This window comes from Oculina patagonica, chromosome 14, assembly GCF_052425735.1.
Source record: "Oculina patagonica isolate OP01 chromosome 14, crgOcupat, whole genome shotgun sequence".
Classification (NCBI taxonomy): Eukaryota; Metazoa; Cnidaria; class Anthozoa; order Scleractinia; family Oculinidae; genus Oculina; species Oculina patagonica.
In genome coordinates this window covers 25,183,599-25,205,448 of record NC_135771.1, presented here as the reverse complement: position 1 = coordinate 25,205,448, position 21,850 = coordinate 25,183,599, and the positions used below count along the sequence as shown (strand labels likewise).

The 21,850-nt window shown below is 38.7% G+C and overlaps 1 protein-coding gene across 2 annotated transcripts; it reads left to right on the top strand.

The window, feature by feature from the left end:
• Nucleotides 1–1,446: 1,446 nt before the first annotated feature.
• LOC144637716 (A disintegrin and metalloproteinase with thrombospondin motifs 1-like) lies at nt 1,447–21,530 on the top strand. 2 transcript variants are annotated; one of them, XM_078496794.1, is made up of 26 exons: nt 1,447–1,716; nt 1,990–2,077; nt 2,833–3,113; nt 3,640–3,799; nt 4,526–4,716; nt 5,491–5,574; nt 6,573–6,706; nt 7,272–7,306; nt 7,556–7,661; nt 8,258–8,383; nt 8,910–9,045; nt 9,381–9,473; nt 9,809–9,957; nt 10,417–10,483; nt 11,133–11,217; nt 11,654–11,781; nt 12,316–12,439; nt 13,230–13,319; nt 13,773–13,933; nt 14,891–15,020; nt 16,015–16,141; nt 17,130–17,337; nt 18,236–18,422; nt 19,396–19,698; nt 20,551–20,714; nt 21,398–21,530. In XM_078496794.1, the coding sequence occupies exons 1-25, from the start codon at nt 1,666–1,668 to the stop codon at nt 20,688–20,690; spliced, it is 3,384 nt and encodes a 1,127-aa protein (XP_078352920.1). In that variant the 5' UTR covers nt 1,447–1,665; the 3' UTR covers nt 20,691–20,714; nt 21,398–21,530. The 2 variants fall into 2 exon arrangements, with proteins under 2 accessions (XP_078352920.1, XP_078352919.1); XM_078496793.1 differs by having other exon boundaries at nt 2,827–3,113.
• Nucleotides 21,531–21,850: the final 320 nt, after the last annotated feature.

The window sequence follows — 21,850 nt, the reverse complement described above, 5'->3', positions numbered from 1 at the left end:
ATCTCATAAAAATTAAAAAAATAGCCAGTAAAAACGTCTATTCTTCAATTTTCTTGAGCTCAAATTCTTGACTGAAGGCCCGCGCAGCTTATAAAGGAAACGTGTAAAATTGAAGAATACAGTCTCATACATTTCCGAGATGTTTGCATAACAAGTATCGCATCTTAGTTGGTTTACACACAGGTGTAGCAAAAAACTCCTTTCTCACAGTAATTAACTGCGTGGCGTTTTGTTTGCTTGCTTCTTCTAATGTTACAAGACATTAACACTTTCCGCAGACACATAGCTGCAAATGCTCCCATTTATTAAGACAAAAACAAGAAATGTAATAAATATTAAGTGATAAAGAGGATAGGGAAGTGTCATTTTCAGACGTAGTACTTCACGCCCGTGGTTAAGTCTAAAAAAAGTCGGCAAAATACCTTAAAATGATAAGTTTTTCATCTTCGAGTTCGGCAACATTTATTAATAGAGAGATTAAGCATGACGTTTATTTTTCCCGCGAACGGCAAAAATTCAACTTCTGCCGTCTGCCGTTTGGCGCTTGTACACGGAAATGAGTAGTTTTGTGTTTGTCGTGAATGTGGGATTTTTTCTCCCAATTCAGTATGAGGGATTAATTTTAGAATTCGATAAAAAAGGTAACAAAATGAAAGGCAAGCTCGCGTTTGCCGTTAGCCGTATAACGTCATGCTTAATCTCTCAAATACTATCCATTAAGGAAAAATTAATATACCGCCAAATCCTAACGAATTAAAATATTTTTAAATGGGATTTTTTCAAAGAAAAATGCAGCCAAGCAAGTTTATTTTGCTGGTGCTCATTTTCCGCGCTGGGTACTTTCCGCTCGAAACACGGCAGATAATGAGTTGGATAACCTAAAGAAACGCGAAGAAACTGTCAACTTTTATATACAGTAAGTTCTCTCAGGAAAAAGGAAAAAAAAAAATGAAAAACCCCTTTCTTCTTTGCTGTGTTATTTTTTTGTTAGTTTTAGTTTGTTTTTGCCCCCTGTCGCATTAAAGACTCGAAAAAGCTCATCGGGAGAAAAAAAAACTATTCATCCCCCCTTTTTTCCGGCAACACGTTATTGCTTCAAAACAAAAGAAACGAAAAAAACTCCTGGAAAAATCTGATCCGAAAAACGTGGCGAAAAGCGAGGTGAAAAAAAGGAATTCGATAAGTTTTATTTTTTAAAAATGAGATGGAGAAACCTGTTTAACCTATTTTACTTCTTAACTTCCATTTTCATTGTTATTTTTCTCGGTCGAATTTTGAAAAAAGAATACCTAGAACGGAAATCAAAACACTTTTAGTCCGTTTTAATTTAATTATATTAAACAAGAGTATTTAATTTCAGTCGTTAATTAAATAAAGCTATTTTAAGGGGTGTAGAAACATCCTATTAATAAAGTACCCATTTGTAAATTTCCTCGGCCAATTTTATTCAAAACATCGAAATGGACCACGCACACACGGAAAGCGGATCAAATTTCAAAGAAAACGCATTTCCCCGTGGATTTCCTGGGCTTCGTCCAATTTACGGATTATAAACAGTCATACATATAAACGGAGCTCAGAAAACGTAGTTCAATTTAGCGTTTCATCAGATTTCTACATTGTCAGAGTTCCCAGTGTAAGCAAGTACCCAAAGACGACTGAAAAATGAGGCGATATTTACCGACGATACTCTATGTCATTTGCTTACTTCACGAGGTATGTTAAATACCATATTTATCTCTGGTATCACGTAATAGTACACTATGTATGGGAAAAAAATTCACCTGGTATAGGCCTAAAGGCAATCAGTGAATTTAACGTCGGTTATAAGTAGTACATTTCAGACATTTGCGTTGTGATTTTTTGCGTGTAATAGCTCTTTTCATTGGTCGTATTCACTTTTAAATTAATATGTACTCTTGTATGGACGTCGACATGAGTATGGATAAATGTAACTAATACTCAAGCTGTGCGTCTTAATTTCTTTAGGTTAGAGCTACTTTAAAACCACAGTTTCACAAACTTCTGTCAAAGGATGAAATGAGAAGATATCTACATACGGATTCTCAAGATACAGGTAAGAGAAAAACCTTATTAGGGAAGTCGTGAAAACATGTGTGAGTCTGGAACGTGCAGAAATTTGTTTAATCCTATTTTAATAATACGTTTTACGTCACAAGCGGTAACAAGAGCATAACACGTAGTAAAGCAGGCCAATTTCCAGTTGACTGTACCGTGTTCCCCCCCCCCCCCCCCCCCCGGGGGCAAGGAACTAAGAGAGTACCGTGTTCACAAAGGGTGAACCATTACGACAAAGAATTTCATTGCAGGGAGGAACTTTAGATGTTAAAAATAACTCTTAAAAGAAAATTATACAAAGAGGATTTTTAATCGTGCGAATTATTTGTCAGATTTTACCTTCAGTGGGAGAGTCATTTTCCTGGTTAAGGTGAGGAGACGGGAGGGAAGGGGAGAGAAAGGAAGAAGGGGAAAGGGGAGGGGGGATACGAAGGAACACAGAAAAAGAAACTTTGCACGGTGAGTAAAGCTGTAGCTAACTCAAGACTGAGGTAAACGGCGTTCTAATTGGTATTCCAAAAGTTTTTGCGCGCGGTAGGGGGAAAAAAAAACCCGGGAAAAAAGAAAAAACCCAAGGGCGCTTTGTTTACGAAAGAGATATTTTGGCCGCTAGTTATTCAACTTGTCTGGTATATGGTGATTAATTGTTAATTATAAAGTTGCATGAATAACGAAAGTAAGGAGCTCAACAAAGTGTACTATGTAAAAACTAAATCTACCAATAACAGCTAACCTCTTTTTTCTAAGTTCCAGAGTATGACATAGTAAGGGTCCCTAATCACAGAAGAAAACGAAGTCAACTATCACCTCAGCAGGAATTTAAACTGTCAGCATTTGGGAAAGACTTTGATCTAAGGCTAGAACCTAATGATGACGTCATTAACGATGGACAGCTGTCTATAGAGAGAAGAACTGCAGATGGAATGCTTACCAAAGAAATCCATCTTACTCAGGGAAGGTTCTATGTGGGTCACGTGGCCTCGGATCCTGATTCCCATGTGGCAGTACGGGAAGTCGATGAAAAGGGTCAACTGGTAAGACTTGTCTACAAGGTATCAACCTCGTTCCCAGGTAATTCTTGATAATTCCAAATTACCAAGGGAAAAGCCCTGGGAACGAGGTTGACTTGTAACTTGTTCAGAAAAGTTTTGAAGTCAAATGAGAAAAAAGTGAGCAGAGATTGAAGCCCTTTGGCTGGGGCACTGCGTTGTGTTCTAGGGCAAGACACTTAACTCTCATAGAATTTGCCTTTCTTCACCCAGGTGTATGAAAGTGGATTACCAGCGCCAATTTAATGCTGGGGGTAACCCTGTGATGGACTAGAATCCCATTCAGGGGTCGAGATTTTTTAGAAATACTCCTAGTCACTTTATGCTACTGAAACCGGAATAAGCTCCGGCCTGATGTGCAATTGGGCTCGAATGTTACCCTTTTCAGATTACATGTGGTTTTCTTGTTTGATCCCAATCGAACGATCAGTGTAATTGTTGTCATTCGAGTTGTATTGTGCAGAACTCAAAAGGCTCTTTTGATAACTGCAGTGCTGATTTTGCTTTTCAGAGTGGTGCCATAATGAGTGATGGTCATTTGTACCAAATAGAGCCTTTGCCAGATCACCTTCACAGGCGCGCGACGCTGAAGGGGACTGGGTACCACGTGATATCCAGAAGAAGCATCCAAGATCTTCCAAACAAAGGAAAAAAGTCGACTCCGGTAGGAGGTATGACTTTAAAGGGCTTATCGAACTGTTTCATGAGAGTATGGGTGTGAATGTGTAAATGTCACTCAGCTCTTAGTAAAATCTTGTGTAATTTGTCTATTGAAGAAGTCCACGACATTGATGAGCTCCTTTCTGCAAACGGCTAGAATTTTGATTATTTTTCAGTTGTCAGTATAGGAAGTCGAACTTGGAAACAAAACTCCAACGAGCTAAACGCCGCCGACCGGTTAGCTCAGCTGGTAGAGCGCCGAATTGCCGTGCAGGAGGTCTCGGGTTCGCTTCCCAGACCGAACCAACACTCAGGGTCTTAAATAATTGAGAAGAACGTGCTGTCTTTACAATGACATCTGCAAATGGTTAGATATTTTAGTCTTTTCGGATAAGGACGATAAACCGTAGGCCCCGTCTCCTGCATCTTCTGTCAGTGTATATGATCAGCAGGGGACGTTAATTAGAGAACCCACACACTTATTGCAAAGAGTGAGGCACGGAGTTCCCGGTGTTGTGGTCTGGCCTATTCACATGAATCCGTGGGTTGGGTGGTGAGACGAGATCATACACATGGACGGATAGCGGTTGCCAAAGGCGCCTAATATACTGATGTCCGATCTCGTCCCGTAACTCTAACTGTGAAGCGCATTGAGCTTTGAAAATGCGCTATATAAGAACCACTTCCTTTACCACTACCTCATTAATACAAGGTGTTCTCTTTATCACTCAAACTAGTACCAGAAATTAAAAGAGTTCATGATAAATTTCAAGAAGATCAGAACGAACCAGACGACACGGAAAGCAAACGTGATGACGTCATCTACCAAGGGAAGATCTACATTGAGGCTATGCTGGCAGCTGACAAAACTACATGTGATTACTATGGCAACGGAACCCTTGATTATCTTTTGAACACAGCGAACTTGGTAATAGTTGCAATAGAGCAGTTTTCAATTGAGTGTCGTAAAACCAAAACCAATGTAATTACTTCGGCCAATCACAAAAGACACGGACAATCCAGTGAACCAATCAAAACTCGAAGCAAATACATGTAGCTGGCACGAAGCGCGGGAAAACGTGCGCGAGCAAATCACGATTGGTTTTGGTTTTACTCCTGATTGGCTGAGAAAGTGGCGCGAGATTTTTAAGCCAATCACTAAGCGTAGTGATGCAAAACCAAAGCAAACGCAATTAACTTTCGACACTCAAGTGAAAACCGCTCTATTTCCTTGCTGTTTAATTTCTCTATGTGAATGATTAGATAAAGTTGCTGATTACTCTAATGGAAAGTATTTCGCCAGCTCTTCTTTGCGCACCTTGTTAAATTTACTAAGTTGTTTTTAGCCTTTCCATCTGTCTTCCCATTCTTAACCACCGTTGTTCTTTTATAGTTAACTACTACCTGTTGTTGTAGTTTTACTATAGGGCCTGTACTATTCAGAAATGATAGAATTCCAGCACTTTTCTGAGGACACAAATATAAAATCTCCAGGAACAACGACTCGGAAATTGCATTGGTGTGAACGTTTAAAAAATAATACTATTCAAGCAACTGAGACTTTCCAAGAGTTAAAAAAAAGTTATGTCAGCACATTGCAAACGCTTGTTAAATATATAATAATTTAAAATATCCACTTAAGATCATAGGAGAATAAATTGAAATAAGCAGAATTTCTTGTTTTAATACTGTGCTACTTTAGATTAGCCGGTTGTACAAAGATAAGTCCATTGGAATGAAGGTATCTTGGGTGCTGGTCAAAGTTTTCCTGGTGGAAGGAATTGATGTAAGTACTTGATTGTAATTAAGAGGAAATCCGTCGGGACTTCAAGTAATTATTGGACAAAATTATGTACCAAAACTATTTACACCTGATTGCAAGCTTTTGTGTTACTGCTTCAAATATCTTATCGAAGGAAATCTTTTCTAACAACACCAAACATCGAAAACAAATTTCGAAGTTCCACTGAATTCCTATGAATCGCTTAAAAGTGTGAGCTTTTGCCCATAGCTTGTGAACTTTGAATATCATTTTTTTAAAGAGGAAATCCGCCAGGACTTCAAGTAATTATTGGACAAAATTATGTACCAAAACTATTTACACCTGATTGCAAGCTATTGTGTTACTGCTTCAAATATCTAATCAAAAGAAATATTTTCTAACAACACCAGACATCGAAAACAAATTTCGAAGTTCCACTGAATTCCACTGAATCGCTTAAAGACGAATTTACAAAATGGCTACGCGTGACATTTTGCCTATAGCTTGTGAACTTTGAAATTCACTTTCTCAGACTCTGATAAGAAATTGTTGTTGGTGTTATCACGGATAATTACTTACATCTTTACCTTTTATTAAGGGTAAGAAATAACGCAATAGGATTTTAATTATTCTGGTACTTGATTTTTGTCCAACTTTAATAAATATTACTCGACTTCCTAGTGGATTCCGTCTTAACATAGATTTGATAGCTGAGCAATTTGCTCAATTAATGAAGAGTAGTGCTATGCTTAGACGGAAACATACATAATTTTTTATATGATTAGATTTGCTGAGAAGCATACAGTGATCAACTTTCCTACATTTTTTTTTGTAGATCAAGTTAAAGTCTGGCACTAAAATATGTAGAAAAATAATAAATGGAAAACTGTATGCTTTAGGCACATATGATATTTTGCTAAATAAAACAGTATTGCACTTGTATTTGAAGATGACTTGAACTGATATCACTAAAAACTACAGTAAGATATAAAACTGATTATCTTTGTTGTTTTCATTGCCAGCCGGACCTGGATTTTACGGCAAACAACATCACCTCGGGTGGCAAGTATCTTAAAAGTTTTGCAAAATGGGCGTCAAAAAGAAATATGCCTGATAAAGCCGCTGAACATTACGATCACGCCGCCATGTTGACAAGGTTAGTCCATCAGAAGTAATGAGAAGGATTATTACAAAATTTAAAAACGCTCTTTAAAATAGCAGAATCCTCTTTTTTTTGATAAAGTCGCTCAAATTTATTTGCACCCCAAAGAAGGAAGCAATATATATTTTAAGCGACACTAGCCGGCAAAGAAATCGCTTTTTAAGGGACACTGCATGGCCGGCCAAGAAATTGCATCAGAAAATTGTGCCATATTTTCGACAACTAGCTCTGGCGGATTACTCTGACATCGTACGATAAGTGATAACATGTAAAAACTTCGAAAGTTCGTCCCGGATCACCTTAAGCGCTGAACACGTTTTTTCAACTATTAAACGTACCACAAGCATCGTTGTCAGTGTCATAAAGAGAAACTGTTATACTTTTGTCGTAATCCGCAACAGGCATGGAAACCTTAAAAAATTCTAAGGTGTGTTTAAAAATGTAGTTTTGAAGACACCCCCACTTGAGTTAATTAATTTTCAAATATCGGTGAGTAAATTCAAGTTATTTTCAGTGATAAGACTCATTGGACTTTTGTTGTTCATGTTTATTTCTGCAGGAGAGTCTGTGGCCTTAATAGCTGTTATATGGATGGTAAGGAAGATAATGCAACTGTTTAAATGAAGGTCTCAATTCATCCATTCGTCCGTTCGTTCGTTCGTTCGTTCGTTCGTTCGTTCGTTCGTTCGTTCGTTCGTTCGCTCGTTCGTTCGTTCGTTCGCTCGTTCGCTCGTTTGTTCGTTCGTTCATTCATTCAAAAGTGCTTGTTGTGTTTCATCAACACAATGCTGAACAAAGTAAGGAGAATAGAAAAATATTTTCATGTTATTTTAATTTTTTCAGGGCTGGCGTACTATTCCACGCCATGTAGTAGTAAATGGGGAGTGAGCGTGAATGATGCTACTGGATTGACTGCGGCGTACACTGTAACACATGAAATGGGACACAAGTAAGACATCATCACTTCCATTGTTCAGTAATGTTTATGTTTTCTTTTGAGAAGCAAATAATGCATTACTGAGTATCAGAATCGAATCTGATACTTGCTAAATGTCTGTCTAACCTTGAAATAGTTAACTGAAGAATTAGAAACTCGCCATCGTGATTTTCTTCCAGCAAGAATCAAACAGTATTTCGTCCAAAGGAGAAATATCCCAACTGATCTAGAACAAATTGTCCCTAGTCTAACCAAAAGCATCGCCTTAACAAAACAAACCGTTGAAAAACTGGAAAATTATTTCTTTGTTCAAAACAAAACTTAGCTACATAGTATCAGCCGTTTTTCCACAACTTGCATTAATTGGCTGGTTTAAAAAAGCCCCCTGTTTGACGTCATAAAATTTTACACGGGCAAGGGCAAAATTCAAAACCCCCAAATTGCTAATACTTTAACTCGATCAGAAAGCCTGTTCACAGGCTACATTTAATAAAACTGTCAACAATTTAATGGTAGCTTGTTGCAACAGTTAAGTTTCGTTAAACGCTTGAGGTTAAACGTTATTTTTTCTTTGTTTTTCATCCCTTTTATCTTTTTCTTTTCATTAGCATCGGTTTGCCGCACGACAGAGGAGACTGTGCCAAGGGATACATCATGCAAAGTGTGCAGTCGTCAGGTCCAAACGCACATCACTGGTCTTCTTGCAGCAGAGACAAATTAAAAGCGATATTTACGTAAGTCTCCAAGTATGTTTTCATCGGATTCCTCTCAGTGTGGCGGAAAACAAAGGGGACAATGTAACGGACAAAAAAGTTTCTCCATTTGTCCCCGCGCGCAAAATTTGTGTCTGAGACACAAAAAATGTTTCCAGTTTTTGTCAGAAACATTTTGTATCCGCAAAAATGTTTCCCGGTTTGTGCGGCATGGACAAAAAACATTTGTTTTGTACCCGACTCGTTTGACCACCCAAGCAATATCATCATATCATGTGTCCGCAACAGTGTGTCCTTGTCTGCCGTCACCCTAACAGACCAGTCGGGCAAATAGGTCGGCTTTGATACAGTCAACTCTCCAACTGTCCGTCTTAGAGAGGCGCCCGGCGTCTTATAGGGAGATTAGTTACAGCTAAAATGACTGAAAACCGGCAGGGACAGGACCAACACGAGGTGTCTGTCTTATGGAGGTGTCCGTCTTATAAAGGTGTCCGCTAAGAGAGAGTTGACTGTGCTTACATATTGTGTTGATATTCAAACTTTCCAGGTCACGTACATGTTTCCACAACAAACCACCTAAACAGCTTCCCAGTCCCACTTTTCTTCCAGGCTATACCACTGACATAGATAAACAATGCCAGCTGGCATACGGAGCTGATTACCGCGCATGTCCTTCACTGAGAGTAAGTTCATCACTGGAAATTTTAAGGAGATTTTTTTACTTGTTTTTAAAATCATCTTCTGTTTCAACTGAAATCCTTAACTGAGACATTGTTTTACATAGACATTCCAAACGTTAGGAAAGGAGTTAGGCGTAGTCATGGAAACGTCCATTAACTGAAAAACTAAGTTGTTAAAGTAAAGGATTGCTTGTCACCATAAAGAAGACATCGAAGCATGTCATCAGTGGCGGAAACAAATTGAAACTGTTCAAAAGAGGGCAGGGGTGGGGAGGAGGGAAAAAAGCATTGGGTGCTAACTCCCATTCTTAATTTATGTTTACTTTGGTTTTGTTTAGGAAAGCTGCGGTGCTCTTTACTGCACAAAAGGAGGGAGCTGTTACAGCAGAGGTGCACCGGTCGCTGAGGGAACTGCATGCGGTTATAGAAAGGTAAAAAACCTTTTGTCTGTAATATTCATCACCGCAGTTTGCGCGTTATTTTTAGTTAAAATAAAGTGGGTCATGTTTAAAATCATTTATCAAGTGAAAAACGCTGAACTTGGAGCATTAGTCAAGTCAAAAACGTTATTCTATGATTCGGATTTTGGTTGGATGTTCATAACAGGGTACCACCATTTTGTCAGCAATGCGCCGGGAAGCCTTGGGTGTAAGAATTAAGTTACTTATCAAAAACAAAACACAATGTCTGTAGTAAAAACACAATGTCCTGTTTTAGAAATGTAAAAGCGATCAACTTAAGCTGATTTCTCATTGTTTTTATTCAGTGGTGCAGAGCAGGAGTTTGTACTGATGTTGGACCAAGTTTGCCACCGCCAATTGACGGTGGGTGGGGACCCTGGGGAACATATGGCAGTTGTTCTAGAACTTGTGGAGGTGGAGTGAAATATCGAAGTCGACAATGCAACAATCCTGCGTAAGTTTGATATTCAGAACCTTTTAGGAACGGTTGTAAGGGTATTAAGTATTGGAACATTATTAGCGTGAAATGACCAAACGAAAAAACTTCACTTCTTTGCAAAGTTGACAGTTATAGTTTTTGATTGTCGGTTGTCATTTCCTATATTTTTGGATGCATATTCCTCTGAAAATTTTTATTTCTTTATTAAGTTCATTTGATTTTAATTACCTTTTTTTCCAAAATGGCAAAACCGTACACTTTTTTTGAGAGAGGGTGGCTAATGAGGTGGATGCTATACCTGAATTTTTCCCCCAAATCTTTAATTTCCCTTACTTCAACTCGTGAAATCCCTACTCTTTAATATCCCTTTCGGTCGTAGCCCTACATATTCAGTGGAACTTCGATATAGTGAAGGGCCAAGGGACTTGAAAAATATGTTCGCTATAACGAGTTTCATTATATTATTTCTTTTAGACCTCAATACTTCGGAAAACCCTGCCAAGGATCTGCAAGAGGACACTTTAGGATGTGTAACACTCAGGTAATGTTACTTTATAGAGCAGTTTTCAATCGAGTGTCGTAAAACCAAAACCAAAGTAATTACTCTGGCCAATCACAAAGGACACAGACAATCCAGCGAACCAATCAAAACTGGAAGCAAATACATGTAGCCGGCACGAAGCGCGGGAAAACGTGCGCGAGCGAGTCACGATTGGTTTTGGTTTTACTCCTGATTGGCTGAGAAAGTGGCGCGAGATTTTTAAGCCAATCACTAAGCGTAGTAATGCAAAACCAAAGTAAACGCAATTTACTTTCGACACTCAAGTGAAAACCGCTCTAACGGAACATGCTTTCGCCTAAATCGAAAGTTATATAGTTTTGTGTTTTTGACATACAGTATTAAATATAATAATTGAATACTTAAGGTGACAGGGATTTTCCCAGCGTACTATTCGATTTAATAATTTGCTTGGGAGGAAAACTGAAGTTTCAAAAGTTTGAAAATTGGTGGATATCACTTGATATTCTCCAGTTTTGGTTACATCAGACGATGTGTTTAGGGTATTCGCGCGATTATAATTCCGTATTATTAGAAAGTAATAAAGCCTATGGACAACTGTCAAAATTTTTAGAAAACGCACTATAAAGTTTTGAGGTTAAGTGATATCGGTTTTTATCTTTTCTTGAAGGAGTGCACAACTGACCGCTATCGACATGAGCAATGCGAGGAACATAACACTGCCACTACAAAATACCGTGCGCACTATTTGGGAGGTATAGGCAAAATTAACTTGCTTTAAATTATAATAATAATATATAATAATAATGATCTTTTAGTAATAATGATCTTTTAACAGGAGGCTCCACTCACTAGTGTGGTTTTCAGGTAGGTCCTGAGATAAAAAATAATGGCATAAAAAAAATGAATTAAAAATCGAAATTATTACAAAGTTGGTTAAAAACCCCTAAAAGCTAAGAACGATACGACTAAAAATATATAAAATTGAAATTCGCAGTAAAATTAATAAAAATACAATTGATCATTAAGGTTAAAAAACTATCTAGCTTATACTTATTATTTACATTAATGTTTTGTGTAGGACATTCTTAAAGTCTCTTAGAGATAGATTTATTATTATTATTATTATTATTATTATTATTATTATTATTATTATTATTATTATTGTTATTATTGTTAATTATTTTACAGGATCCAGCAAGTGTACTTTAGCTTGCGTCACTGGGAGCAAAGGATATTTCTTTGGCCACGTGAAGGATGGAACGCGATGTGAAAGTAACGCGTTTGTCTACGATGTCTGCATTGAGGGAAAATGCAATGTATGTACGTTTTCTTTTCTATATACTGCTCAACGTATACCCCAAAGCTAATCAATGTGATAGATTTGGTACTTTCTCATGTTTCCATGGCGCTCGCTAAATAAAATCAAGTTGCCAAGATGGCAGCCGTTTCGCGCGCGATCCCAAGTAATTTTAATACAAGGCGTAATAAATTATTAAATACAAGTAGTATACAAAGTGCCGGCCTTAAGAGTCCTCATGGGCTCGATGAGGATAAGTAAGTAAGTATACAAAGTCTTCCCTATTCAGGCAAACATAATTTTATGGGAGGCACTTTATTCGCTTCACTGCGCTTACCATTAACCCAGACGATATCTCCGGACTTTCTACATCCAGGTATATAAATGGATACCGACGAATTAAACAATGGGGAATAACCCTTAGATGGGCGAGTAGCATACCGTCTAGAGAGAGTAAAAATACTCCTGGCTGCTTTATGCTAAGGAAAACGGAGAAAAGCGCCAGCCTATTATGATAAAGATGTGTCATGGCGTGTTTTGTTTCATTCTGCAGGTTGTTGGATGCAACAAGAAACTGGGATCTCGAAAAGTGTATGACCGATGTTTTAACTGTGGAGGAGATGGCAGCTCTTGTAGCTTGACGAACGGAAATTACACAAAGAACTATAAAGTATATGGTAAAGGAAAGATAACCTAGACTTACTTAACTAAGTTTCATACAAGTCAAACCAAGTCAAGTCAAGTCAACTTTATTTAGGCAGGGTGGCCCAATCAGCACTTGGCTGGTATCAACAGGGGCCCTATACTAGAAATACTGCACCTTTTTTTTTTCAAACTTTTTCACTTGAGTAACCCTGTACAATTTTTAGATACATCATGCATTTGGCCTCAGAATGACAGTTCTCACAAACCTTTTCCGTACTTCTACTGGTCAAATCCCTACCCTTTTATTATTCACTTAAAAGTGGTGCCCCTCGGGCGAAGCCTTAGCCTACTTTCAGGGGTACCATGCCCAATCCCACCCTCCCCCCGAGCCTAAGCTGGTTGCATAAATGCTCAAAACGTTATAACATCGATCTGAAGCTTGTAGCTTTACTTAATTTTTTTAGACATTTTATACACACTAGTTATGCAACGCTTTCGAGTGGTGTACTATGGAATATCCCACGAGTAACTTGTATTTTCTCGGTATACACACGAGCCTTTAGGCGAGTGTGTATACGAAGAAAATACAAGTGACAAGTGGGATATTCCATAGTATACCACGAGAAAGTGTTGTGTAACTATTTTATACCATGCCATAGAAAATACGCTTACTAAATTTCGTCGAGAATACCATCGCAGCGCACGATGGGAAGGTTGGGTTGAATACCGTCGAATATACAACGGCTTTCCTGTATTCTGATTGGCTGTCTTTTCTATGGCATGGTATCAAATCACTTATGCCATTGTTTTCTCAAATGCTAGGTGCGTATAAAGGCGACATTATGTTCACAATTCCAAAGGGAGCTACACACGTCGAGATTGTCGAGCAGAGCAAATCGTATAACTTCCTAGGTATGTATAATATAACACATGTAAACATGTCACCAAATTTTTAGGCAAATTCGGCACTGACCAACTGTTCATAGAATTAACTGAAATATTACAATTACGGCTTAAAACTGTAGAATAACTCAAGAGAAACACAGAAAGGGCAGAAAGCGGCATGAATGTGTAAAATTCGAGAAGATTAAAACGGATTGCGTTTGGGTAAACTTGAAAAACATCGGCCCAACTTTTATCAAGTTTATCTCAATTTTTTTAAAAGTGTCATTTATGTGGCCGTGATTTTGTTGAGAAAACACTTTTGCTTTGTCAATTTGAAGTTTAGAGCTTTTTATTAACGAGAATAAGTAGAATTACTTTAACTGACCGCGAAACAAAAGGAGGTGCATGGACAAACCGTTCAACAGAGACAGCCTCTTATATACCAGAATTCACTACGATTATGTTGTTTTGGCCTTGCAGGTATTAAGTCGAACACAACAGGCAAATATTATGTTCCTATTCCCGCCTGGACAGCAACGTACAAAGCTGCCGGGACATCAATCTATCATAAGATGAGTGGCTATAATTTCGCAGAGATAATTTCTATCTTAGGACCGACGAATGAGGCTCTTGATGCTATGGTAATCAATAGTTTATATCTCATTACAATGTCAAAAACTTGTCAAGCATAGAGGTGACTACCTTATTATAGGAAATAAACGCTTCCCTAATTTAAGGTCTTTGAAACTCATGCGACTTAAATTAACGCGGATTGGAGGGAAAATTTGTTTTAAATAAAGGAAATTAACGCGAGGGACGGGCAGTTTTTTCGAAATGAAGAAAATTAACGCGATTTGTGATGTCTTTTAAGATATTTTGGCTTCTGTACCGCCCTTCTGAAAGCAGGAAAAAACTGGAAATATTGCAGATGACATATCTTTAAGGCATTTACATTGTAAGAGGCTGGAAAACAGTGTAAAGAGAAGAGAAGGATATTGTTTCCTAGTTTCTATGTGTGTTCAGACAGCATCCAGAATTTGGATTAAGTTAGTCTTGGACATTAACGCTCCACTTACGCGGAAATTACCGCTCACAAAAAAACGCGAATTTTGATAATTTCGCGGAGCGGGATCGTTTATTTCCTATAATAAGGAAGAACACAGAAATCGCTAAAGTTAATGTCGGTCAATAATTATTATGTAGGGAAAGGTGAGGAAATTAATATTTTAACGGATAATTGCCAGGTGGGTAGGCAGTCAGAAAAAATTGTACTTAACAAAAGGGGAAGGCTGAAGATTTTAAAAATAGCCTCTCTCCATTTGAACTATTATTTTCCTTCCCACTCTAAATGACGACCGGCTCCTTAGGATAATGTCTGGTTGCTTGTTTTACAAGCACCAAGTTCCATAAATTGCCATAAAACCGGCTCTTACTGAGTTTTACTGAAAACTATGCCATATGTAAGTTATATATATCATCCTATTCTTTTTATTTCCTTTCCTTTTTTTAACGACTGAGTTACCAGTACCTGTGTCGGCCAATAAAGTTCTTATGTTAACTTGATTGTCTCTTGTTTTACGTATGTTTTATATCCACAGTATGCCTATTCCGGATATCACAACAATCCAGGAATATCGTACAGTTTCTACGCTCCTGGAAGTGGGAAGAGTACAAAATTCAACTGGAAAGAAAAGAATGAAGGCAAATGCAGCGCCACGTGTGCTGGAGGTAATGTTTTATGTAATATTTAATAAACGAGCAGAAGTGCTTTAGAGCGGTTTTCACTTGAGTGTCGAAAGTAAATTGCGTTTGCTTTGGTTTTGCATTACTACACTTAGTGATTGGCTAAAAAATCTCGCGCAACTTTCTCAGCCAATCAGGAGTAAAACCAAAACCAATCGTGACTCGCTCACGCACGTTTTCCCGCGCTTCGTGCCAACTACATGTATTTGCTTCGAGTTTTGATCGGTTCACTGGATTGTCTGTGTCGTTTGTGATTGGCCAGACTGATTACTTTGGTTTTGGTTTTACGACACTCAATTGAAAACTGCTCTATCAAGTTTAAAACACGAGGCACAGTCGAGTGTTTTATACTTGATAAAGCAAGAACTGCGAGTTTATTGAACGGCTTAAAAACCTCTGAAGTAGATCTTTTCATTCTTGTACTGATACTAAGATTTTGGGTAATTCTGGCCAAGAAAATTGGACATAAAATTTAGCTGTGTCTTGATCATGTAAAAGACACTCTTAAACATTTATTTCCTTTGTATTTTCTTAATAGGTTTTTGAAACTTATTCCACGCATGTTTTATAAGGTCTTATAATATCCAAGCAGTGTTCTGACTGTATTGTCAGCAATGTCGGACTAAATATTTCTAATCACTTTCTCAAACTCATTAATAATTCATCTAGTTAAAACAAAGGAAATCAGAACCGTGATGGAGTTTGGAAATCTGATCTTAATTAGCATAGATTTTGACGATTTTATTTTTCCGTTTTCGTTGTAGTTTTAGTTTCGATTGAGGAGATATATCAACCACTCGACAGAGTGTTTCATCACATTTCAAAACACCTCGAAGTTCGTCAAAAATACTCCGCTGCGCGTCGTACTTTCAACTCTCTTCTCGGTGTTTGGAAATGTGATGAAAAACGCTGTCTCGTGTTTGATATATTACATAAATGCTCAGAAACCGAGTAACACATTTGTGTCACGTGTTCTCAGGTGTTCAGCTGATCAAAGTCACGTGTCACCGTGAAGATGACGACACTGAGGTCACACCAGTTTATTGTGATAAGAGTACAAAGCCAGCGAATTCGAGGCAGTGTAACCTGGCCCCCTGCCCCAAACAGTGAGTATGACTATCATACTATAACATTACCTTAAAATGTAAAATGCCTATATATAAGGGGGTATTACTGCCATACATATCCACACGCGTACCAAATGTTCACAACTTTAATGATCAGTCGACGAAATAGAAATTACACGGTGAAACTCGAAGATACGGTTGCTAAAAAACAAGCACGAAATTAACAAGTTACGATAAAATAAAATGAAAAGAAAGCAACAGGAAAATAAACGAAACTATAAAAACAACAAGAAAAGACACTTACAAACGTTGTATGGCACAGGAACAAACGATGTAGAAATAAAATCTTTGAGAAGCGATGAGCGATGGACGAAGTGAACGATACTAAAACTAAAGACGAACTGGCAAACTATCGGTGAAACTAACACGAAAAAGAACGAAACAAAGCGAAATTATGCATAAAAAAAACCTAACAGAATATAAATGGCACGAAGACACGAAAGCGAACGAAAACAATGAATTGACGGAAATTAAGAAATACATGCAAAATAACTTTAATTGGAAAAAGTCAAATGCGGGAACAACAGCGGGTTTGGGTGTACTTGTGACTGTGAGAACATTTTTCGAAACAAGGGGGGAGGGGGTGCTATAGAAACGTGAGCATGACATCCCCAGTGCCTGCGTTCCACTTGAGGTCTATAAAACTGGTCAGAGAACTCAACGGTTCTTTTTGGAGAGCTTATCCAAACCTGGACCAAAACCGGTGATGGAGGCGCGGTGGCCTAATGAATAGCGCGCTCGACTCCAAGTCGAACAGCCCGGGTTCGAGCCCTGGCCGGGGCGCTGCGTTGTGTTCTTGGGCAAGGCACTTATAATTAACTCTCACAGTGCCTCTCTCCACCCAGGTGTATAAATGGGTACCGGCGAATTTACTCCTGTAGGGTTACCCTGCGATGGACGTGTTGTTTAATTTCAACTGCATGTTTTTTGCACATCAATGCGCTGTTGTTTGCACTATCTCTTCCAGATTTCAGTTGGGAGTTTGGAGTCCGTGTTCGGAGCCTTGTGGAGGTGGTCAGCAGCATCGCAACTTGACATGCGTACAAGTTGTTTCCCAGGATGTTACGAACGTCCTACCCGAGTCCGAGTGCGCGCACTTGTCACGACCTGTCAGTTCACAAAATTGCAATAACGTGGATTGCATGGCTAAATGGATCGTAGGGAACTGGGCTCAGGTAGGGCTTAGTCGTTTAGGGGAGGAGGAAGAAATGTTTTGTGAAAGGGCAGGAAGAGATTAGCCTTCATGAACTCCGGGTTTTAACCGGATGCTGCCGCAGGCTAGAGAAAGCTGGGTGCATATGATCGGCTAAGATTGGCGTATGGTTGCCATCAGTTTAAGATTGGTGTGTGGTTGGCCCAATGTAAGTGCGAGGTTCGCGTTAGATTAGCGCAGGGTTGGCGTAAGGTTGACTCAAGGTTACCTTACGATTAATGCAAAGTTAAAGTGAGATTGAGACAAAGCTGTTAGTATACAGCAGAAGAACCATGAATGTACCATATTGTCTTCGAAAAGCCCCCATGGGGAAAGATAATAAATGATGTATGTATGTATGTATAATGGCAATGTGTAGCGGACCTGCTAAACAAAATTTGAGATGATGACTTTCAAAGCTCACTTAGACCAGCACAAGAGAATCTAATTGATGCCTTAAAGTACTAATTAAATATCAGTTATTTTAGCGTAAGGTGCTGTCACATAAGACCGTCTTTTTAGACGTAAAGACCCAGAATGTCACATGTATTACAGCAGTTTTCAATTGAGTGTCGTAAAACCAAAACCAAAGTAATCACTCAAGCCAATCACAAAGAACACAGACAATCCAGTCAACCAATTAAAACTCGAAGCCAATACATGTAGCTGGCACAAGCGCGGGAAAACGTGTGTGAGCGAGTCACACAGTAATTGGTTTTGGTTTTACTTCTGATTGGATGTGAATGTGGCGCGAGTTTTTTAAACCAATCACTAAGCGAAGTAATGCAAAACCAAAGCAAACGCGAATTACTTTCGACACTCGAGTGAAAACCGCTCTATGTCAGAATTTTTTCCATATATGTACTCATCTATTTTTTTAGTGCTCAGTTCTTTGTGACAATGGCACTAAAAGCCGAAGTGTGGAATGTAAAAAGAAGCTCGGTGATGGCACCTGGACTGTTGTGTCATCGGATGACTGTGATGATATGCCGCCTGACTCAAGCACGTCATGCAATGAGATGCCTTGTTACACATGGCGAGTGGAGTACCCTTGTGTTAATTGCGGAAGTGAGTATCTAAATTTGTTTGATTGAGTAAGGTGAAAAGCAGGGACGGATCCAGGAATTTTTTATTGGAGGGTTCCAAACTTTGATTCAGAAAACACTATTGATTTTTTTTGTTGCAAGGAACTTCTCCCCCATCCCCCCCCCCCCGCCACACACCTCACATTCGCGATTGCACGTTACAAACCTGATTCAACGTCAAGTTTACTTGGCTCCTCGTGAAGGAGGCACCCTTTGAACATCCTCCTCTTACGTTTGGTAGCAAAGATTGAGAAAATTTTTACATTTCTGGAAATGCCTGGAATTAAGTTTAGTGACAAATGCAACGCACGTTTCATTAAAAAAATCAACCAGTTAATTAGTGCTATACGATCCTGTCGATGCAAGAATTTCAGTGTCAAACAAGTTGTATAAAACCCCAGGTCTGATGAGGTGGGGGGGGGGGGGCTCTTAACCCCACCGGACCCTCCCCCTGGATCCGCCACTGGAAGGGGTGGTGGCGGCGGAGGCGGTGTTGTCACTACTCGCTGCATTGTAATTTCAATTTAAAAGAGTTACTTCTTGTGGATTTCAATGATTTTTGGTCTAAACTGTTCTGAAATTAGTGTTAGGCAACTTATCTCATGAAACACATCTTGAAAAAGATATAAGCTTAATTTTCAGGGAGAAATCAAGTCACGCCTATAAATATCGATTTTTTTAGGACGCGTGGAAACAAGTTGAAAAGTTTTGCCTCAAGTTTTCAAGTTGTAATCCATTTACACCCTAGTCATCCACAGCCAACGACGCTTGTTAACAGTTTCAGTGCTCTAATATTGCAATTGTAAATAAAAATGGGCCATACTACGGTTTTCCAACGACACAAATATACATCCTGGCTGTTAAAAAATCTGTTGAAATTCACGCCAAAGCCCCTTCAAGCAAACATTAAATTTTGCTTTTATCATTATGAACGTTTTGCGTGCATTACACCTTAGGGCAGGATATGACTCATGTTCCGATCGGCTGCTTCAAAGACAAGCACCAAGGCGGGCGACCGCTGCCGGAGTTGGTCGGAAATCATCGTCGGGGCATCAACTGGCATCAAATGTCCGAAACAGTACAAAAGTGTGCCCAGGATGCTTGGCAGAAGCAGTTCCCCGTATTTGGAGTGCAGTTCTATGGTGAATGCTGGTCTGGACCTTCAGGTTATGTCACTTACGACAAGGATGGTTTTAACTTGCAAGGCTGCTGGGAGGGAGTGGGAAGGACAAGAAACAACTACGTTTACGCTTTCACAAGTAAGAAACTTTGCTGAATTGTCGATTGGAAAACGGGGAACTTACAGGGGTGTGTGGGGGGGGGGAGGTTGTTCATCTTTGTAAATAACCAACTGATTTGCCTCCATATAGGAGCTACGTCACGCACATGCATCTTGTAAAACCTGGCAAGTTTTTTCAAGTTTGTCATTCATAATCCGTCTTAATCTTCGTCAGTCGAAACTACCCTTATAAATTTTGGCTTTTTTATTTCTCCGTTGGTGTTTTTCTACGTTAGAAAACTATTATTTTGAGGTTTCCTTCAATTTGAAAGTCATCAGAAAAATCAGTGACTTAAACCCGCGTGACATTGCACCTTTAAGCTCGTTGTGTTTGTTTAAAATGTTTGTTGGATGGCATGCCTGAGAACTAGCTCGGTGAAGCTACGTGCATTGAACACTACAAAACAACAGTTACATATTTTTCTACATTGGAAAAAAGTTTTCTTTTTTAAATAAAACGCATCAGAGTAGTGTTACTGAACGACAGTAAGCTTGTTGCGTTTTAACCTGGCTCTCTTTCAGCTACGCTATTATGAATGCAAACGAAGATGTAGGCGTAGTTATAGGTAGCTAAATGATGGCGGTTTTTAACATGATTTTGTTCAGTTAGATACCTCCGCTTTGATTTTTATCGCATGTTGCATGACCTTTTTTCATCAATTAAGGCATTAGGTAACATTAACACATTAGTTATAACGAAAATAGTCGTAATAAAGTACAGTTAAACGCTGCAATCTTGATCTGCGAGCCGAGCTCTATTGAGTATGTAGATGCGTCCATATAATTAACCATGTGACAACCATTCTTATATGAAGCCTGTTTTTATTACCAGGTTTAGTTACTGAACCGCTCGTAGACTGCATCTACACAGTGACTAATCAGACAGTCGCCGAAGACAGGTGCACTGCAACAAAACCTCTTGCCAAGATGAAACTGTGCTCTCATGTTTGCCCTATCGGATACACAGGATAAGAAAACAATTTACACACCAATGAGGTATGACGCTTTAGAACTATATCAAGTTTAACCGAAAAATAAAATTTATGTAACGAAACCTAAATCCTATATTTAGCCCATGGGGTGGCTAAGTGTCCGCCCCGATTTCAAACTCATCTTATTTAAAGCGTGTTTAGGCAATGATGACCAAAGTTTTGAGTGTTACCAAAATACGGACGTAAAATAAAGCATTTTGGTGTGTCGATGTTCAGTCACTTGACCATGTTTTAAAAGACTGTTTAACCTAAATTCGATGATTTATTGAACTTAACTTTCTGGTTTGGTGAGATTTTGATTTCTAAGAAGAGGCTATTCCAAAACCTTTACATTTTTGTATCGTCGTATTTTTTCTTTAATATTAGAGTTCTATTGGTATTTTTGATAAAGCTGATCGAAACTCCGAGATGGTGGACGTTTTGAATGAGACATTTAGTTATTGCCAAATGCTACAAAAAATACTGTTTTTACTCGTAATACTTTGCTGTAGATTTACCTTTGCCAGTGTTAAGTGTGCAGCCAGTGTTAAATAAAATCATAAAGTATAGTCCATGACCGCGCATGACCCTTTCATGATCCATACAAGATATGGGCCATGGGTGTGTAGTATAAACTATTTGGGTGAAGTAAACTTTTAGTAAACAGAATATCATGGTTTACTTTTTCAATTCTTGTTATCATTTCAGACAACGTCTGATGGAAGAAATCAACAACTGCGACAAGAATAAAGTTTGACCCACTTCCATGACCTTAATCCTTTTATTTTTGTTAATTCTGTAAAATGGGCAAGGGATTAAATAAATTGTTCGTTACAGCTGATTTGCACATTGTCACTGTCTCGAACCTTTATGTAATGTAAACTCGCAGGGTTGAAAGATATTTCTCCAAAATGCGTTAAATTTATCACTCCCCATGCGACTCATGCGGAAGATTTAATTTTCTCAAATAGGACTAGACAAGGTAGTTGCATAACACCATCAAAACTGCCGTTTCGATTAAATTCAACCAGGGGACGGTTCAAGTGATAGCTCCTGGTCACAGTAAATTCACGGCCTTATTTGCCCTAAGATCATAATAAACTAAATGCTTTAACAGTTAAACTCACCCGACAAAACAGCCTAACCCTTTATTTACAAACT